Below are 19,237 nucleotides of genomic sequence, written 5' to 3'. Positions count from 1 at the left end.
GTTTGAGAGAAGATGGTGTATGTGTACAGTCGTGGTCAACATTTTTGAGAATGACAAGTATTGGTCTTTAGAAAGTTTGCTGCTTCGGTGTTTAGATATTTTTGTCAGATGTTACTATGGTATACTGAAGTATAATTACAAGCATTCCATAAGTGTCAAAGGCTTTTATTGACAATTACATTAAGTTTATGCAAAGAGTCAATATTTGCAGTGTTGACCCTTCTTTTTCAAGACCTCTGCAATCCGCCGTGGCATGCTGTCAATTAACTTCTGGGCCACATCCTGACTGATGGCAGCCCATTCTTGCATAATCAATGCTTGGAGTTTGTCAGAATTTGTGGGTTTTTGTTTGTCCACCCGCCTCTTGAGGATTGACCACAAGTTCTCAATGGGATTAAGGTCTGGGGAGTTTCCTAGCCATGGACCCAAAATATCGATGTTTTGTTCCCCGAGCCACTTAGTTATCACTTTTGCCTTATTGCAAGGTGCTCCATCATGCTGGAAAAGGCATTGTTCGTCACCAAAATGTTCTTGGATGGTTGGGAGAAGTTGCTCTCGGAGGATGTGTTGGTACCATTCTTTATTCATGGCTGTGTTGTTAGGCAAAATTGTGAGTGATCACACTCCCTTGGCTGAGAAGGAACCCCACACATGAATGGTCTCAGGATGCTTTACTGTTGGCATGACACAGGACTGATGGTAGCGCTCACCTTGTCTTCTCCGGACAAGCTTTTTTCCAGATGCCCCAAACAATCGGAAAGGGGATTCAGAGAAAATTACTTTACCCCAGTCCTCAGCAGTCCAATCCCTGTACCTTTTGCAGAATATCAGTCTGTCCCTGATGTTTTTCCTGGAGAGAAGTGGCTTCCTCGCTGCCCTTCTTGACACCAGGCCATCCTCCAAAACTCTTCGCCTCACGGTGCTTGCAGATTCACTCACACCTGCCTGCTGCCATTCCTGAGCAAGCTCTGCACTGGTGGTGCCCCGATCCCGCAGCTGAATGAACTTTAGGGAGACGGTCCTGGCGCATGCTGGACTGTCTTGGGCACCCTGAAGCCTTCTTCACAACAATTGAACCTCTCTCCTTGAAGTTCTTGATGATCCGATAAATGGTTGATTTAGGTGCAATGTTACTAGCAGCAATATCCTTGCCTGTGAAGCCCTTTTTGCGCAAAACAATGACGACGGCACGCGTTTCCTTGCAGTGGTCTAAGGCACTGCATCGCAGTGCTAGCTGTGCCACTAGAGATCCTGGTTCGAATCCAGGCTCTGTCGTAGCCGGCCGCGACCGGGAGACCCATGGGGCGGCGCACAAGTGGCCCAGCGTCGTCCAGGGTAGGGGAGGGAATGGCCGGCAGGGATTTAGCTCAGTTGGTAGAGCACGGCGTTTGCAACGCCAGGGTTGTGGGTTCGATTCCCACGGGAGGCCAGTATGAAAAATAAAAAAATGATGTATGCACTCACTTAACTGTAAGTCGCTCTGGATAAGAGCGTCTGCTAAATGACTAAAATGTAAATGTAACCATGGTTAACAGAGGAAGAACAATGATTTCAAGCACCACCCTCCTTTTAAAGCTTCCAGTCTGTTATTCTAACTCAATCAGCATGACAGAGTGATCTCCAGCCTTGTCCTCGTCAACACTCTCACCTGTGTTAACGAGAGAATCACTGACACGATGTCAGCTGGTCCTTTTGTGGCAGGGCTGAAACGCAGTGGAAATGTTTTTTGGGGGGATTAAGTTCATTTTCATGGCAAAGAGGGCCTTCGCAATTAATTGCAATTCATCTGATCACTCTTCATAACATTCTGGAGTATATGTAAATTGCCATAATAAAAACTGAGGCAGCAGACTATGAAAATGTATATGTGTCATTCTCAAAACCTTTGACCACGACTGTACAATGAGCTGAACTATGGCTGGCTGCAGTAGCCATTCTAGCCAAGATCAAGTTCAATCCTGGGCAAACGTGGTAAATCATTGGCAAATATTTATTTTTACCGATGGACGCAAACGTCCCACTGTTGCAGCCCACTTTCACTAACTTGGCTGCCGACAATCAGTTCTAACCAAGAGAGAGGCTTAAGCTTTTTGCATGCTTGCTTTCCAGTCAAAACAGTTCAAGCATATATTAAGACAAAGTTTAGAGGTTTTTGTTCATTTTGGCTGTCGAAGTTTGGTAGCCAAAGTACAAACAGGTCCTAAAATTAAAAACACCCGCCAAACGTGGGTAGATTGACACTGGCGGGTAAGGATGTCAAACTCACCAGCCACGTTGGCGTGTGGTAACTCTCCGGGCTCTACAGTGTGAGCATTTAATAAAAAAGTATGGGCACAAGTGCGAGCTGTAATTTATAGTTGTTTTCAAAGTATTTCTTCAGTTTTGTTTTATATCTGGTAATGCACAAAGAAATCTGAATCCTAACGTTATAGCTATCCCACCTTGCACAGCAACACTGCCTGTCTGAGGGACTGTGAGTGCTGAAATAATCATTTTTAGAAGCAATGGGCACATTGTTAACCTAATTAACTTGAAAGTCTCCTAAAGTGAGTCATTGTCCTCATGTTTCTTGGCTACTTACATTGTTTGTTCAAAAGCTAGGTTGCTTATCAACGTTTGAGTTTGTTCCCAATGCTAGCAAAGAGAAATTGTCGGCCTCTACTGGTGACATTCGCACGTGATGACTCAAGTGGCCCTGTCACCAAGGTAACCTTAAAAAGGGTAGCTAAACATTTTTGTATCTGATATTTATTTTAAAATACTCAGGTCACAGAATATTAAATTAAATTGAGCAATATACCACATTACTTCTTACTAGTAATACATTTATTGTTTTAGAAACATTCCTAAGCATGCTCAGTTTTTTCCTTTGTGTAGTTATGGCAAACAAAAATATTTGGGCTGGTTAAAAAAATATCAGTGGCTGGTAGATGTTTTTATATATATATATTTTTTTAATCTACCTGCCACAGTGGCTGGTATACAAAACAGTTAGTTTTAGGCCCTGTCTACGACCATTCGTCGGTGATTGGTCAACAGTACTAGTCCTAGGAGTGGGAACTATGGATGGGATTCTTCAATTAAAATGTTTGTCGTCATTCAACGAGAGACTAGTGTTTTATGCACATTTTTTTACTTGGGAAATACTGTACGAAACATCTTAGTTATATGTAAAATTGCACGACTAAGACCTCAAACATGAAAGTTGATTACAGATTTCTTGATTTATCTTAGATTAATTGGGACTATTTTGAGAAAGTGTATACTGGCTATGCTATTAATATGGTGTCTCAAGGGGGGCAAACAGTACTAACGCTTTTCTCATTTTTCAAGCAAAGGTCTTTTAAAGAAGTATGTGAGGCACAAACGATTGTGTCGCCTAGCCGAGTTCTGCTAGGAGCAAACCGAACCTAGTATGCGGCCACCTTTAAAATACATTGGCACACTTCACATCGCAAACAGAGACATTACCATAAGTTGTCTGGTAATTAAGAAAACACACACACACAGAGAAACACACCCCATGGAGCAGCAGAGGGTAAACATGCACTATCAGATGCTGTATCTCCAACAGCATGACATGAGCTCAGCTTCACCAATTACCCTGCCATTCTAATTACATTGCACCTATAACCATCTTTTTACTGAGAGTGCAGCAGAGGGGGAAACTCCAGGAAGGGACCACTTGAATGCTGCTCAACTCTACTCAGACCGACAGCAGTAGGTCTGGAATACCAGGCAGGCGTTCCTCCTCTTCCTCCCTCGTTCTTTCTCTTGTTCCCTCTCTCCTGGCCCGGAGGCAGGTGGGCACAGGTTGAGTCGACAGCCCGCCCGCCACAGGGCCAGGGGACAGAATATGACCTCACTAGGGTGTTCACAGCCATTTCCTGTGTAACGAAGTTCGGGGTACAGTGCCTTTAGAAAGCATTCATACTCCTTGACTTACTCCAAATGTTGTGTTACAGCCTGAATTCAAAATTGATTTAATTATTTTTCTCACCCATATACACAAAATACCCCATAATGACAAAGGGAAAAGATGCGTTGACATTTTTGCAAATTTTTTGAAAATGAAATACAGAAAACTAGTATTCACACCCCTCAGTCAATACATGTTAGAATCAACTTTGGCAGCAATTACAGCTGTTGAGTCTCTGAGCTTTGCACACCTGGATTGTACAAAATTCTTCAAGCTCTGTCATGTTGGTTGTTGATCATTGCTAGACAGCCATTTTCAAGTCTTGCCATAGATGTTCAAGACGATTTAAGTCAAAACTGTAACTAGGCCACTCAAGAACATTCAATGTAAATCTTCGGAAGCAACTCCAGTGTATATTTGGCCTTGTGTTTTAGGTTATCGTCCTGCTGAAAGGTACATTTGGAAAGCAGACTGAACCAGGTTTTCCTTTTAGGATTTTGCCATTGCTTAGCTCTATTCAGTTTATTTTTATCCTAAAAATCTCCCTTGCTGATGACAAGCATTCCCATATCATGATGCAGCCACCACGCTTGAAAATAAGAGTGGTACTCAGTGATGTGTTGTGTTTGCCAAACATAACGCTTTGTATTCAGGACAAGTTCATTTAATTTGCAGTTTTTTAGTGCCTTATTGCAAAGAGGATGCATGTTTTGGAATATTTGTATTCTGTACAGGCTTCCTTCTTTTCTCTGTCGTTTAGGTTAGTATTGTGGAGTAACTACAATGTTGTTGATCCATCCTCAGTTTTCTCCTATCACAGCCATTAAACTAACAGTTTTAAAGTCACCATTGGCCTCATGGAGAAATACAGGAGCGGTTTTCTTCCTCTCCAGCAACTGAGTTAGGAAGGACGCCTGTATCTTTGTAGTAACTGAGTGTATTGATACACCATCCAAAGTGTAATTAATACCATGCTCCATGTTCAAAGGGATATTCAAGGTCTGCTTCTTTTCTTCCCATCTACCAATAGGTCTAAAACAAAATTAAACATGTATTTTTCCTTATATAGACACACCATATGTGTTTTAATAAAATGAACTATATGTAGGCTACTGAGCTTGTCTGATGCTTTAAGCACACTGTTTGATTAAATAATTCAGGCACAAATGACTCAAGAGGGAGCTAGACATCAAGATAGCCTTACCAGAAGAAAGAAAACCTGTTCCCAACCCCCCTCATCCCGCTGCTGCTGGCCATGTTATGCTCCTGAAGTTGCCGGTAATAGGCTACACCAGGGGTAGGCAACCTTTTCCATTTAGAGTGCCAATTTATCTTACAATTTCTACCGATCTGCGTGCCAGTTTTGATTTTCTTATGCACATTTTGGTGGAACAGTCATTTAATTTATAATAAAGTAATGGTATCTTAAAATAATTGTCGAAATCTAAATGAAAATGATACAAATCTAAAAAGTAACTTCTATTACCATTGCCAACTATGTAAAAATAGCCTTCATAAAGCCAACAAATAAAAACATTGCAGCCTGCAGGTAGGACATTTCCTGATAAAAATAAATATCTTATAAATCACATTGGCTACGCATTGCCTGTTGGCAAGGAACTTGAAACATTGTATAAACTTTAACTGGGTCCGGCCCAAAGTTCGCACTAGCAAACTTGCAACATTGTATAAAATATTCTGGGCCCTCAGAGTTTCCCCGTTGCAGTGAGCTCAGAACAGATACAGCCGTAGGCCATTTGTGCAAGGGATAAGAAGTAATCCGGTATTGTATGACTTTTCCACTGGATCAGAGCATTACATTTTCCCCTTTCATGCCGAGTGGTATTGAAAGGGAGAGAGCTGGAAATATTTTTCAAATACATTGAGGAACAATTGTAATTCTCAATGGATTCTAAAAACGGACTTTGTTTACTTGCTGTTTGATGTAAAGAAAAAATTACTTTGAGAAGCTCCATAGCTCATTAGTGGTAGTGTGTTAAGACAAATCGGAAATATTATCAGACATCCCCAAATGGGGCACATTTATAGGCCAGGTAGCCTAGGCCTACTTATATATGTGTAAATCAGGTGTACGTCCTTACTCAACATTGACAGGAACATTCCAAACAAAATAATAAATGAATAAATTGACAAAACTCTTAAATGGAACTAAATAAACCAAAACTTGTTTCTCACAAGTGTAGCATAGGTTGTGCGCTCTGTAAACAACGTGTCCACTTCGACAAAGATAATGGTACATGGCTGTAATAATAATAATAATAATAATAATAATAATAATAATAATAATAATATGAACACAAATAAACGCAACACGTAAAAATAAAAGATCCCAGAAATGTTCCTTACGCACAAAAAGCTTCTCTAAAATGTTGTGCACATATTTGTTTACATCCCTGTTAGTGAGCATTTCTCCTTCGCCAAAATAATCCATCCACCTGACAGGTCTGGCATATCAAGAAGCTGATTAAACAGCATGATCATTACACAGGTGCACCTTGTGCTCAGGATTATTTCTGTCTTTAATAAAACCCTTTAAATCAAAAGGTCAAACAATTCACACAATGAAGTTATGAAACCATGAATGCACACGAAATGGCGAGAGATCGCATTCTGGAGAAAGACGTGCATTGTGCATCTTAGCCACACTCCCCTTCTTCATGGACCACCCCGCAATGGATTAGTCCACTGAGACAGGCGTGAATTAGACTGGTGTCTTGTGTACCATGAAACAAATATACAGTACCAGTCAAAAATGTGGATACACCTACTCATTCAAGGGTTTGTCTTATTTTTTTTTACATTGTAGAATAATAGTGAAGACATCAAAACTATGAAATAACACATATGGAATCATGTAGCAACAAAAAAAAGGGTTAAATCAAAATACACTGCTCAAAAAAATAAAGGGAACACTTAAACAACACAATGTAACTCCAAGTCAATCACACTTCTGTGAAATCAAACTGTCCACTTAGGAAGCAACACTGATTGACAATACATTTCACATGCTGTTGTGCAAATGGATAGACAACAGGTGGAAATTATAGGCAATTAGCAAGACACCCCCAATAAAGGACTGGTTTTGCAGATGGTGACCACAGACCACTTCTCAGTTCCTATGCTTCCTGGCTGATGTTTTGGTCACTTTTGAATGCTGGTGGTGCTTTCACTCTAGTGGTAGCATGAGACGGAGTCTACAACCCACACAAGTGGCTCAGGTAGTGCAGCTCATCCAGGATGGCACATCAATGCGAGCTGTGGCAAGAAGGTTTGCTGTGTCTGTCAGCGTAGTGTCCAGAGCATGGAGGCGCTACCAGGAGACAGGCCAGTACATCAGGAGACGTGGAGGAGGCCGTAGGAGGGCAACAACCCAGCAGCAGGACCGCTACCTCCGCCTTTGTGCAAGGAGGAGCAGGAAGAGCACTGCCAGAGCCCTGCAAAATGACCTCCAGCAGGCCACAAATGTGCATGTGTCTGCTCAAACGGTCAGAAACAGACTCCATGAGGGTGGTATGAGGGCCCGACGTCCACAGGTGGGGGTTGTGCTTACAGCCCAACACCGTGCAGGACGTTTGGCATTTGCCAGAGAACACCAAGATCGGCAAATTCGCCACTGGCGCCCTGTGCTCTTCACAGATGAAAGCAGGTTCACACTGAGCACATGTGACAGAGTCTGGAGACGCCGTGGAGAACGTTCTGCTGCCTGCAACATCCTCCAGCATGACCGGTTTGGCGGTGGGTCAGTCATGGTGTGGGGTGGTATTTCTTTGGGGGGCCGCACAGCCCTCCATGTGCTCGCCAGAGGTAGCCTGACTGCCATTAGGTACCGAGATGAGATCCTCAGACCCCTTGTGAGACCATATGCTGGTGCGGTTGGCCCTGGGTTCCTCCTAATGCAAGACAATGCTAGACCTCATGTGGCTGGAGTGTGTCAGCAGTTCATGCAAGAGGAAGGCATTGATGCTATGGACCGCTCGTTCCCCAGACCTGAATCCAATTGAGCACATCTGGGACATCATGTCTCGCTCCATCCACCAACGCCACGTTGCACCACAGACTGTCCAGGAGTTGGCAGATGCTTTAGTCCAGGTCTGGGAGGAGATCCTCAGGAGACCATCCGCCACCTCATCAGGAGCATGCCCAGGCGTTGTAGGGAGGTCATACAGGCACGTGGAGGTCACACACACTACTGAGCCTCATTTTGACTTGTTTTAAGGACATTACATCAAAGTTGGAACAGCCTGTAGTGTAGTTTTCCACTTTAATTTTGAGGGTGACTCCAAATCCAGACCACCATGGGTTGATACATTTGATTTCCATTGATAATTTGTGTGATTTTGTTGTCAGCACATTCAACTATGTAAAGAAAAAATTATTTAATAAGATTATTTCATTCATTCAGATCTAGGATGTGTTGTTTTAGTGTTCCCTTTATTTTTTTGAGCAGTGTATATTGTATATTTGAGATTCTTCAAAGTAGCCACCCTTTGCCTTAATGACAGCTTTGCACACTCTTGGCATTCTCTCAACCAGCTCGCGTGAAGAATGTTTTTCCAACAGTCTTGAAGGAGTTCCCACATATGCTGAGCACTTGTTGGCTGCTTTTCCTTCACTCTGCGGTCCAACTCATCCCAAACCATCTCAATTGGGTTGAGGTCGGGTGATTGTGGAGACCAGGTCATCTGATGCAGCACTCCATCGCTCTCCTTGGTCAAATAGCCCTTTCACTGCCTGGAGGTGTGTTTTGGGTCATTTTCTTGTTGAAAAACAAATGACAGTCCCACTAAGCACAAACAAGATGGGATGGCGTATCGCTGCAGAATGCTGTTGTAGCCATGCTGGTTAAGTGTGCCTTGAATTCTACATAAATCACAGACAGTGTCACCAGCAAAGCACCCCCACACCTCCTCCATGCTTCATGGTGGGAACCACACATGTGGAGATCATCCGCTCACCTACTCTGAGTCTCACAAAGATACGGCGGTTGGAACCAAACATTTCAAATTTGGACTCATCAGACCAAAGGGACAGCTTTCCACCGGTCTAATGTCCAATGCTCGTGTTTCTTGGCCCAAGCAAGTCTCTTCTTATTATTGGTGTCCTTTAGTAGTGGTTTCTTTGCAGTAATTCGACCATGAAGGCCTGATTCACGCAGTCTCCTCTGAACAGTTGATGTTGAGATGTGTCTGTTACTTGAACTCTTTGAAGCATTTATTTGGGCTGCAATTTCTGAGGCTGGTAACTAATGAACTTATCCTCTGCAGCAGAGGTAACTCTGGGTCCTTCCTTTCCTGTGGCGGTCCTCATGAGAGCCAGTTATCATAGCGCGTGATGGTTTTTGCTACTGCATTTGACTAAACTTTAAAAGTTCTTGACATTTTCCGGATTGACTGACCTTCATGTCTTAAAGTAATGATGGACTGTCGTTTCTCCTTGCTTATTTGAGCTGTTCTTGCCATAATATGGAATTGGTCTTTTACCAAATAGGGCTATCTTCTGTATACCCACCCCAACACAACTGATTGGCTCAAACGCATTAAGAAGGAAAGAAATTCCACAAATTAACAAGGCACACCTGTTAATTGAAATGCATTCCAGGTGACTACCTCATGAAGCTGGTTGAGAGAATGCCGAAAGTGTGCAAAGCTGTCATGAAGGCAAAGGGTGGTTATTTGAAGAATCTCAAATATAAAATATATTTTGATTTAACCCTTTTTTTGGTTACTACATGATTCCATATGGTGTTATTTCATAGTTTTGATGTCTTCAATATTATTCTACAATGTAGAAAATAGTAAAAATAAAGAAAAACTCTTGAATGAGTAGGTGTGTCCAAACTTTTGACTGGTACTGTGTGTGTGTGTGTGTGTGTGTGTGTGTGTGTGTGTGTGTGTGTGTGTGTGTGTGTGTGTGTGTGTATATATATATATATATATATATATATATATATAGTGAGGGAAAAAAGTATTTGATCCCCTGCTGATTTTGTACGTTTGCCCACTGACAAAGACATGATCAGTCTATAATTTTAATTGTAGGTTTATTTGAACAGTGAGAGACAGAATAACAACAAAATCCAGAAAAACGCATGGCAAAAATGTTATAAATTGATTTGCATTTTAAATGAGGGAAATAAGTATTTGACCCCTATGCAAAACATGACTTAGTACTTGGTGGCAAAACCCTTGTTGGCAATCACAGAGGTCAGACGTTTCTTGTAGTTGGCCACCAGGTTTGCACACATCTCAGGAGGGATTTTGTTCCACTCCTCTTTGCAGATCTTCTCCAAGTCATTAAGGTTTCGAGGCTGACGTTTGGCAACTCGAACCTTCAGCTCCCTCCACAGATTTTCTATGGGATTAAGGTCTGGAGACTGGCTAGGCCACTCCAGGACCTTAATGTGCTTCTTCTTGAGCCACTCCTTTGTTGCCTTGGCCGTGTGTTTTGGGTCATTGTCATGCTGGAATACCCATCCATGACCCATTTTCAATGCCCTGGCTGAGGGAAGGAGGTTCTCACCCAAGATTTGACTGTACATGGCCCCATCCATCATCCCTTTGATGTGGTGAAGTTGTCCTGTCCCCTTAGCAGAAAAACACCCCCAAAGCATAATGTTTCCACCTCCATGTTTGATGGTGGGGATGGTGTTCTTGGGGTCATAGGCAGCATTCCTCCTCCTCCAAACACAGCGAGTTGAGGCCAAAGAGCTCGATTTTGGTCTCATCTGACCACAACACTTTCACCCAGTTATCCTCTGAATCATTCAGATGTTCATTGGCAAACTTCAGACGGGCCTGTATATGTGCTTTCTTGAGCAGGGGGACCTTGCGGGCGCTGCAGGATTTCAGTCCTTCACGGCGTAGTGTGTTACCAATTGTTTTCTTGGTGACTATGGTCCCATCTGCCTTGAGATCATTGACAAGATCCTCCCGTGTAGTTCTGGGCTGATTCCTCACCGTTCTCATGATCATTGCAACTCCACGAGGTGAGATCTTGCATGGAGCCCCAGGCCGAGGGAGATTGACAGTTATTTTGTGTTTCTTCCATTTGCGAATAATCGCACCAACTGTTGTCACCTTCTCACCAATCTGCTTGGCGATGGTCTTGTAGCCCATTCCAGCCTTGTGTAAGTCTACAATCTTGTCCCTGACATCCTTGGAGAGCTCTTTGGTCTTGGCCATGGTGGAGAGTTTGGAATCTGATTGATTGATTGCTTCTGTGGACAGGTGTCTTTTATACAGGTAACAAGCTGAGATTAGGAGCACTCCCTTTAAGAGTGTGCTCCTAATCTCAGCTCGTTACTTGTATAAAAGACACCTTGGAGACAGAAATCTTTCTGATTGAGAAGGGGTGAAATACTTATTTCTCTCATTAAAATCCAAATAAATTTATAACATTTTTGACATGCGTTTTTCTGGATTTTTTTGTTGTTATTCTGTCGCTCACTGTTCAAATAAACCTACCATTAAAATTATAGACTGATCATTTCTTTGTCAGTGGGCAAACGTACAAAATCAGCAGGGGATCAAATACTTTTTTCCCCTCACTGTATACGACTGCTCGACTAAAAATCTCAGTCGACCAACAGCATATCAACCAAACGATCGACCGGTCGACTAACTTATGTGACATGTTAAGCACATTTTTACTCTTGAACTTATTTAGGCTTGCCATAACAAAGGAGTTGAATAATTATTGACTCAAGACATTTCAGCTTTTCATTTTTAATTAATTTGTAAAAATAATAAAAAAATTCACTTTGACATTATGGGGTATTGGGTATAGGCCAAATTCAGGCTGTAACAACGTGGAAAAGTCAAGGGGTGTGAATACTTTCTCAAGGCGCTGTACCTCTGGGCAGGACTTATGGAACAGAGAGGACAGTGGAGAGGAGAATGGCAGGAACGTAATGGTGCCTGCACCCTGGGTCTTTCGCTTTCCCTCCATCCCTCTCTCCCTTCAGCTGTTCAGGCTCCAACTCTGGCTGCGTGAATGGAATTACAGGAAACCTCCCACCCACAATCCAAAAGACACACCACACACACAACTCAAATAACACTACACACCTCTCGCGTGCACACACAACTTATACACACATTCCACAGTATGGAGGAAATAAACCCTGCCTACCCTCCATCGCTGAAGCACTTTATTTTTATTTTTTTATATGGTTTCTTCGAGTCCTGCTTTACATGCAAGACAAGTTATCCTAACTCAACAGAAAGCATCACTAATACATTTTATTTATTTTTTAGTCATTTAGCAGACGCTCTTATCCAGAGCGACTTAACAGCCAACTGTCAGCACTGTGCATTGATAACGTTCCTGACTGTGAAATGTAATACTGCTGGACTGGACACATGAACGTCTATGGCAGACAGCCATGTGTAGGCTATATTACATATCCACATACATTTCTTACACAGATGTGTCCACATCTTTCAAACAGAGACTGCGTCCCAAATGGCACCCTATTCCCCACATACTACACTACTTTTGATCAGAGCCCTATGGACCATGGTCAAAAGTAGTGCAATACATAGGGAATAGGGTGCCATTTGGGATGCAGACGGAGCCTCTAACAGCCATTTTCATGCAAACTTCATTGATTCATACAGTAATATGCAAACAGCTTTTTACACAGCAGTAAAATCTCCATTTGATTTCCCAGAGAAATACCAGGAAATGTTTTCTGTTCTGTGGGGTCTTATTTAGAAAAGAGGAGCGGGAGACATAAAATGGGCTGAAAATATCTCTACTCACCCACGACCATGAGAGTGAACTCGAAGCCTCTCTTGACAGACTTTCTGTACACTTGGTTTGGGAGATTGGCAAAGCCCACATAACCTTCCAGGAGCTTCTCTTGCTGTAGACCGAAACCAAACATTAATGCTTTTCCCAACTGTCCGGGCTGGTAACAAGGCTAAACTAAAGACAGGTTACACTGTTGACTTATCGCCAAAGTAGCTGTGATATCAATGGCCTATGAAAACTGTTTAAAATAGTTGAATTGACAGGTACAGGATATAAAAAAATAGCAACATGTTAGGGCTGAGCGATATGGCCAAAATATCATATAACGGTATTACATTTAAAAAATACAGTATGATGGTATTTGATGTTTTTGAATAATAAAAGTTCTAAATTTGCTTTATGAGTAGTGCGTGACCCTAGGTTGCAACACATACATTCTAACTGATTTCAATGGGTCTTTCTCCATTCTGATTGTTTTATGCTGTTCAACTGAACCAAAAATCATGTTTAGCATTTATCAATTTCTGCATTTCCTGCACTCATTTGAGAGCATTTCCACACTGCCACGTAGGGCTGCACGGTATGGGCAAACAATCTAGGCCTTATTCTTAACCAAATGTTGCAATTGCGATTTGACTTGCGATTTTGATCAAAACACTTGGGTGAACTGTTGGAATCATGGAAATAGAATGATTCTTCTAATTCTATATAGTTAGATTATAGTAGTGGGCACTTTGAATACAGTGTTGTTTGACATGACAACAAATGAAAATGCCAGGGGGGAGTTATTGTGACAGGGTAGGAAAAAAAGTGTTACGTTTTCCTTGGGGACCCTATAATCTGTCTACATTGAATGTTCTCTCTTAGCTACTTCATGTAGCTAGCTAACATATTCATGCTTCGCGTATTCATCTTTGATTTAGAAGATACTGTTGCACAAACAACATGCTGATTTAGGTCTACACCATCACTGATATTATCAGGCTGTATAGCTAGTTACGTTTGCTCTGACTCAGTACATTTATTAGCTAGCCAGCTAACTAGCGATTAGCGGCTAACAAGACTTAGGCCCAACTTGCTAAGAAAAGACAAACTAGCTGTTTACAGATGTAAGCTACACAAACTAATAGTGTAATTATAGAATGATAGTGGATTTATATTAAGCAGCAAAGTGAAAACAGCATCATTGTCATCAACATTGTTGCATGTGCTGCATTGACCATGCAGACTGAACGCAAGTCTCTCGTGGTCGAGGAACAACAAATGGCTCCTTGTGTGACAGGGGGCGAGGATAGGTCTGTGTGAAAAGCGGCATGAAAGAGAGATGACTCAAGTAGCGACGTAAACTATAAAAATTGACGTTACACACGGTGTATCACATTGAACAAACCAAACATTCAAATACTGTTATACAAGGTAAAGTAAAAACCCAAACCGGTCCGTGCATCAATACCGGTATATAGTAAAATACGGTATACCGCCCAGCCCTACAACCTGGACAATGTTGTACTGAATTCAATCATTCATCAGACAATTGATTGAATTCATATGCCCAATCTAACATTCTTCTCTCTTAACATTATCAAATAAGTAAATATTATAGCCTAAAAAAGGTACGGTACAGTGGAGTGACACTAGGTAATCAGTCTCAATAATACTTACAGCTGGTTTGGAGAGTGCAGGTCAGGATGGTTGATAGTGAGGTGGTGATGGAAGAGAGGAGATGCAGAATGAGTCACAGTCCACAGTAGACAGGAGGAGCACCACACCATAAAGGAAAGAAGTGATTAATACAGTATACCAGTTAAGAAGAACACAGACAAATGAATCCACCATCCATCTTGTGTCAGAATAACACATGCCTGCCTGTGGATAAAAGCCCAGACGGACTCTCTCAGGTGTCAATTTCACTTTGACGCCATTTCAATGTGCAAGTGCCATCATGACCAAGAAATTTGCCTACTCATATAGTAGTCAGCAAGGCATAGCTTCTGAGGTATAGTTGAACTTACTTGTGTAACTTCTAGCCTATACAGTATACTGATAGGTCTTGCTACTCCATTTTGCGTATAGCACTCAATCAGATCAGATGATTGGTGGTAGTGGTACGCATACTTTTGGATTGCTTGGTTAATGCTAGTTCCTGCATCTTTCACCAAAAATTCAATTTGATCTGCCACAGGTATGACAAATAAAGTTTTTCCCCACTCAGTTTCTTCATTCTATTTGAAGGGATTTTACCTATGTTTTATAGGGCTAGGATATTTGTAGTCAAACCCATGCATAAACGTCTCAGATATCCTTTTTTTTTTTTATCAGAGGGTGTAAAACACGGAGATGGATCACGATTTATGACGAGTCTAGTCTGGAAAACAGGGTTGTGGCCTCAGCTTCTTTTACAGCTCTCTGGGTGCCAGTAAAGTGACATGAAAGCTCCTCCAAAAACAGGTATTTCCCTAAATAGGATAGCAGCCATTACTGAAGAGGAGTGTAGAGTCAGCAGCCAAACAATGTTCTCAGTAAAGAGAAGAAAAATCATTAACTTGCCAACTGTAATGACACAAACAAGTTAGGCTAAAGCAGTAGGACAGCAAATTATGCTTGTAATTCAGCACATCAGAGGGGGAAAAAAACAGTCAACCTACCTAGCATTCAAATTGCCTAATCCTCACTCTTACAACTCACTTGAGCTTCAGTTTGAGGAGTTACAACTAACTCAAACTTCCTACAGTATTTTAGGTCTGTTTATGAGAGCGGTCATTGATTAACTCCAGAGTTTAGAGGTATTGATACATCATTTCAGAGACTGATGTGAAAACGAGATCCCATTGGCTACCAGCTACAGCGTTGTCTCCCAAAAATCGTAGTGTAAAGCCATCAATAGGGTGGCAAGAATTTGAGCATTCACTCAGGCTATCCCAGACCCAGACAGTTGGGCCAAAAATAGTGATTATTAAGCGGAGGAGACATTTTTGGCGGTAAGCACTGCTCAGAGGAGGAGGCTGTTCATTCCGACAGCTTTAGACAGCCAGTTTCAGCTCATTGGCTATTAACAAACCACTTCCACAGAAGAAGATCTGCCCCACCTAGCCTTCACTCAAGCTCACCGTCTTTGAGGGTTTCAATGTCGCAAACGCCAGGTGGGATGATAGAAGTTGACAGACGTAGCATGCATCACCACCCAAGCCACTTCCTCCTGATGTTATCGGTCGGTCTGTGTCTGTCAGTCTGCTCTGGAGCAGAAACGTCTGTCACGTACACAGTATGACTGTCAGTGGTGCCTGTCGCTGATCAGACACTTCATGACCACCTCAGAACATAGCTGAGACAGCAGCATCATCATAATTCTGATCTCTTAGCTAGCTCGTACTGAGAAGAGAAACGTTTGATGTGCACTTCAGAGCCAAAAACAATGAGCCGTCCCTACTTTTCCACGAGTCCAAGCGGAAGGTCATAAAAGTTAGCCTCATCTTATGAAAAAATAAAGTGAAATATATAGGCTACATCTACTGCAGCTTCCTGACTCATACAGCAGGCATAAGCGGCTTGTTGAAATTTACTAAGTCAGGTCTTTTTCAAGGCAACACCCTTGACATATTTCAAATACCATTGTCAAGGTTGGCGAGAGAGCTTCCACCCAGGCCAGGGTCACTGCGAAGGATACGTGGTGTGGTGGACCTCTGTGTCTTGGATGTTCACCTCAACCTTTACACACAGTGGCTTTAACAAAGGCCACTACATACCTCCAGAAAAGCAGCGCTTCTTCCTCCTTTAGGCCTCACATTCCACCACTCTTTGCCCATGTTTTTCAATGCACCAATAGCCTGATACAATCTGTTTCCACTCTCTTTGCTACATGCTCCCTTCAAGCAGAGTAGATGTGTTATTCTTCTTTGCTGGTGGTGGGTAAACTGCCGGAAGAGATGTGGTAGGATTGAGGCTAGTCTGCCTCAGAGAGCCTGAGGTTAGAAGGAGGAGTGTTCAGCTAACCCTAAAGCAAGGCCTAGCACAGTACACTGATGTTGGCTTGCAAATACTAGAGGAGGATACATAGTAGAGAATGTTGCTCTGCGTCAAAAGGTCTGACCCCTCCCACGACCTTTCTTCATCTTCCCAGATCGTTACTTCACCAGACTTACTGGTGTGGGCGTGTGTGTGTACACAGTTTTGCCAACCTCTCCATTAGAGTCGGTCTGTGTCTGCCTTGCATGATTTAGTGTCAATTTACATTTTAGTCATTTAGCAGACGCTCTTATCCAGAGCGACTTACAGTTAGTGAACGCATATATTTTTATTTCTATACTGTAATTTAGGAATAATATTAAGTCTGTATGAGTAAGACAGTCCTGAGAGTGAGGTGAACAATAGTCAGTGGTCTACATGGAAAGCTGATTGATTCTCCATTCACTACCTACCCAGTTCATCTGAGGCTAAATACCAAATCTCTCCCCATGAGTGTCTACCGTATTTCACACACCAATCCAACGCTTTTAAATCTTTGAGGGGGAGTGAACGAATACATTACAGCAAGACAGGGAAGAATCCAAAATGGGCCTTTTACGGGCACCTAAACAAACTCTGCCCAGGCTATGGGCTGCCTTAGTCAGCTGTGTCATCACAGACATCCTGGCATTCCCAGGCCCCGCCATCTGACACACTGACTCACACAAAAATAGTTAGCAACAATAATGGAGAGACAGCAATTGTTCAATAACAATTGAGAGAGATAGTGGGAAAATGTGCATTTATTTACTCAAACTAAAGTAATAACATTGCAGGCATTCCATAGGGACTAGAGAAAACATTCACATGGTCGGTAGGTGGACTGTTGGGTTTGAATGGCTAGGGTGAGGATCTATGCCGGCCTTTACACTCACAGGAAACTTTCATTACAGATTCTACAGCTACAGGTCACATGGAGGAATAACTGACAGGCAGAGTCACTCAGTAAAAGCATCCGCCATGTGATTACAGCATGATTACCACAGTATTAATCCAGTCTCATGTGAACCAATACACGAGGACTTCGTTTTCTAAAGGAGATATTGCAGTCCTCCTACCCCACTCCAAGTAAAACATTTTGTTGATGCTGAATAGATGACAGTTTTTGTTTGACAGACAATCGAATGATGACGTAACTTAGCTTGTTAGGTGTTTTTGTGGAAGATTGGATTCATAACAACTTTGCTCCAGGTTTCCCCCACATTTACTTTACCATTGATTCAATCCACTTTAATTAACTAATGATTAGTTATGTGACCAACACTGGCAGTTTCTGACATCTGAAAGTAAGCTAGCTACGTCGACTTTTTGGAATAACAGCCATTCACAACTTAACAAGCGAGCTGCGATGTCAGCTATTCCATTACAACAAACCTAGCTAGCTAGTAGTAAATGTTTTTATAACATTGTTCTATCTGTGCTAGTAGTTAGCTAACCAACTTAACTAGGTAACGTTCGTTTTGTTAGCTAGCTAGAAACGTAGTTATGATGCGCCTTTGTTGGGGTTGCCAACTTATCACAACTGGCATCTGATGAAGTAGCTAAACTCAGTTGACATTCTTCACACAACATTATTTGGCCAGTAATTAACTTATCTGGCTGTATCTCAAACTGCTAGTTAATTAACGACAGGTAGCTAACGTGAACTACGTTAGCTATCGTTTGCTAGTACTAGCCAACTGTGTGCCAGGTAACTAAGCCTCTCACACAGTCGAAAAAACAAAGGAAATGCCACAGTAACGTTACTCGCGGTTATTCTCGAGCGGTTTGTAAATGTATTTCCAATGAGCTAGGTAACTATCGTTGTTTTTCTAGCTAGGTAACTAGCTAGCTAATTCTGACAAAGTTTTTTAGTAACAACTCCGAGGACGCAAATAACAAACGATAGCAAAAGTTCCCGAATGAATTAAAACGGACAGAGTCAGAGTACTCACCCATAATGTTCCCGTTCCTATGCACCTCACTAACCGATCTTGCACCGTTAGACATTCCCTTTCACGAACTCACTGGAGACCACAAAACTGTAAAAGTCGTACCAAATTTATTTCGCGTAATGTCAAAAATATCCACTGTCCGCAGCATGTGGTGGAGACATAGAAATAGATAGGACTACAGTGCCGAGAAGCCTTCTTCTTCGCTGAGGACTTATAGCGAACTACACACAAAAGGTGTGTTGTCGCCGCCAATTGGACGGGGGTGAAAATAATTCAGAAAATGTAAGTAAATTCCATAAAGTGAAAGGAAAAATAACATTAATCCACAAAAACTACAAAAAATGATTAAAATATATTCCCACTCAAATCATATTTTATTGGTCGCATACACATATTTAGCAGATGTTATTGCGGGTGTAGCGAAATGCTTGTGTTCCTAGCTCCAACAGTGCAGTAATATCTAACAATATACAAGTATGAAAAAATAAATAAAAGAATGCACTCACTAACTGTAAGTCGCTCTGTATAAGAGTGTCTGCTAAATGACTAAAAATTTAAAAATGTAATACAACAATACACAAATCTAGAAGGACGAGCAATGTTGCAG

General features: G+C 42.0%; 1 protein-coding gene across 2 annotated transcripts in view; it reads right to left on the bottom strand.

Moving 5' to 3' along the window:
• The window catches only part of LOC121586562 (septin-7), a 41,329-nt gene extending 22,497 nt beyond the window's left edge, over window positions 1-18,832 (bottom strand). Inside the window, exons 1-3 of one of the 2 annotated variants that reach the window (XM_041903340.1) lie at window positions 18,631-18,832; window positions 17,597-17,598; window positions 12,704-12,806 (exon numbers count right to left, since the gene is read on the bottom strand). In XM_041903340.1, the coding sequence (XP_041759274.1) occupies window positions 12,704-12,806; window positions 17,597-17,598; window positions 18,631-18,685 (160 nt within the window). In that variant the 5' untranslated portion in view covers window positions 18,686-18,832. The remainder of the gene's footprint in view (window positions 1-12,703; window positions 12,807-17,596; window positions 17,599-18,630) is intronic. The other variant, XM_041903341.1, reaches the window with a different exon arrangement.
• Between the last annotated feature and the right edge of the window lie 405 nt (window positions 18,833-19,237).

The sequence above is a fragment of the Coregonus clupeaformis genome, chromosome 17, assembly GCF_020615455.1.
Source record: "Coregonus clupeaformis isolate EN_2021a chromosome 17, ASM2061545v1, whole genome shotgun sequence".
Classification (NCBI taxonomy): domain Eukaryota; kingdom Metazoa; phylum Chordata; class Actinopteri; order Salmoniformes; family Salmonidae; genus Coregonus; species Coregonus clupeaformis.
The sequence above is the reverse complement of the archived record's forward strand: the minus strand, read 5'-3'. Positions and strand labels throughout refer to the sequence as shown.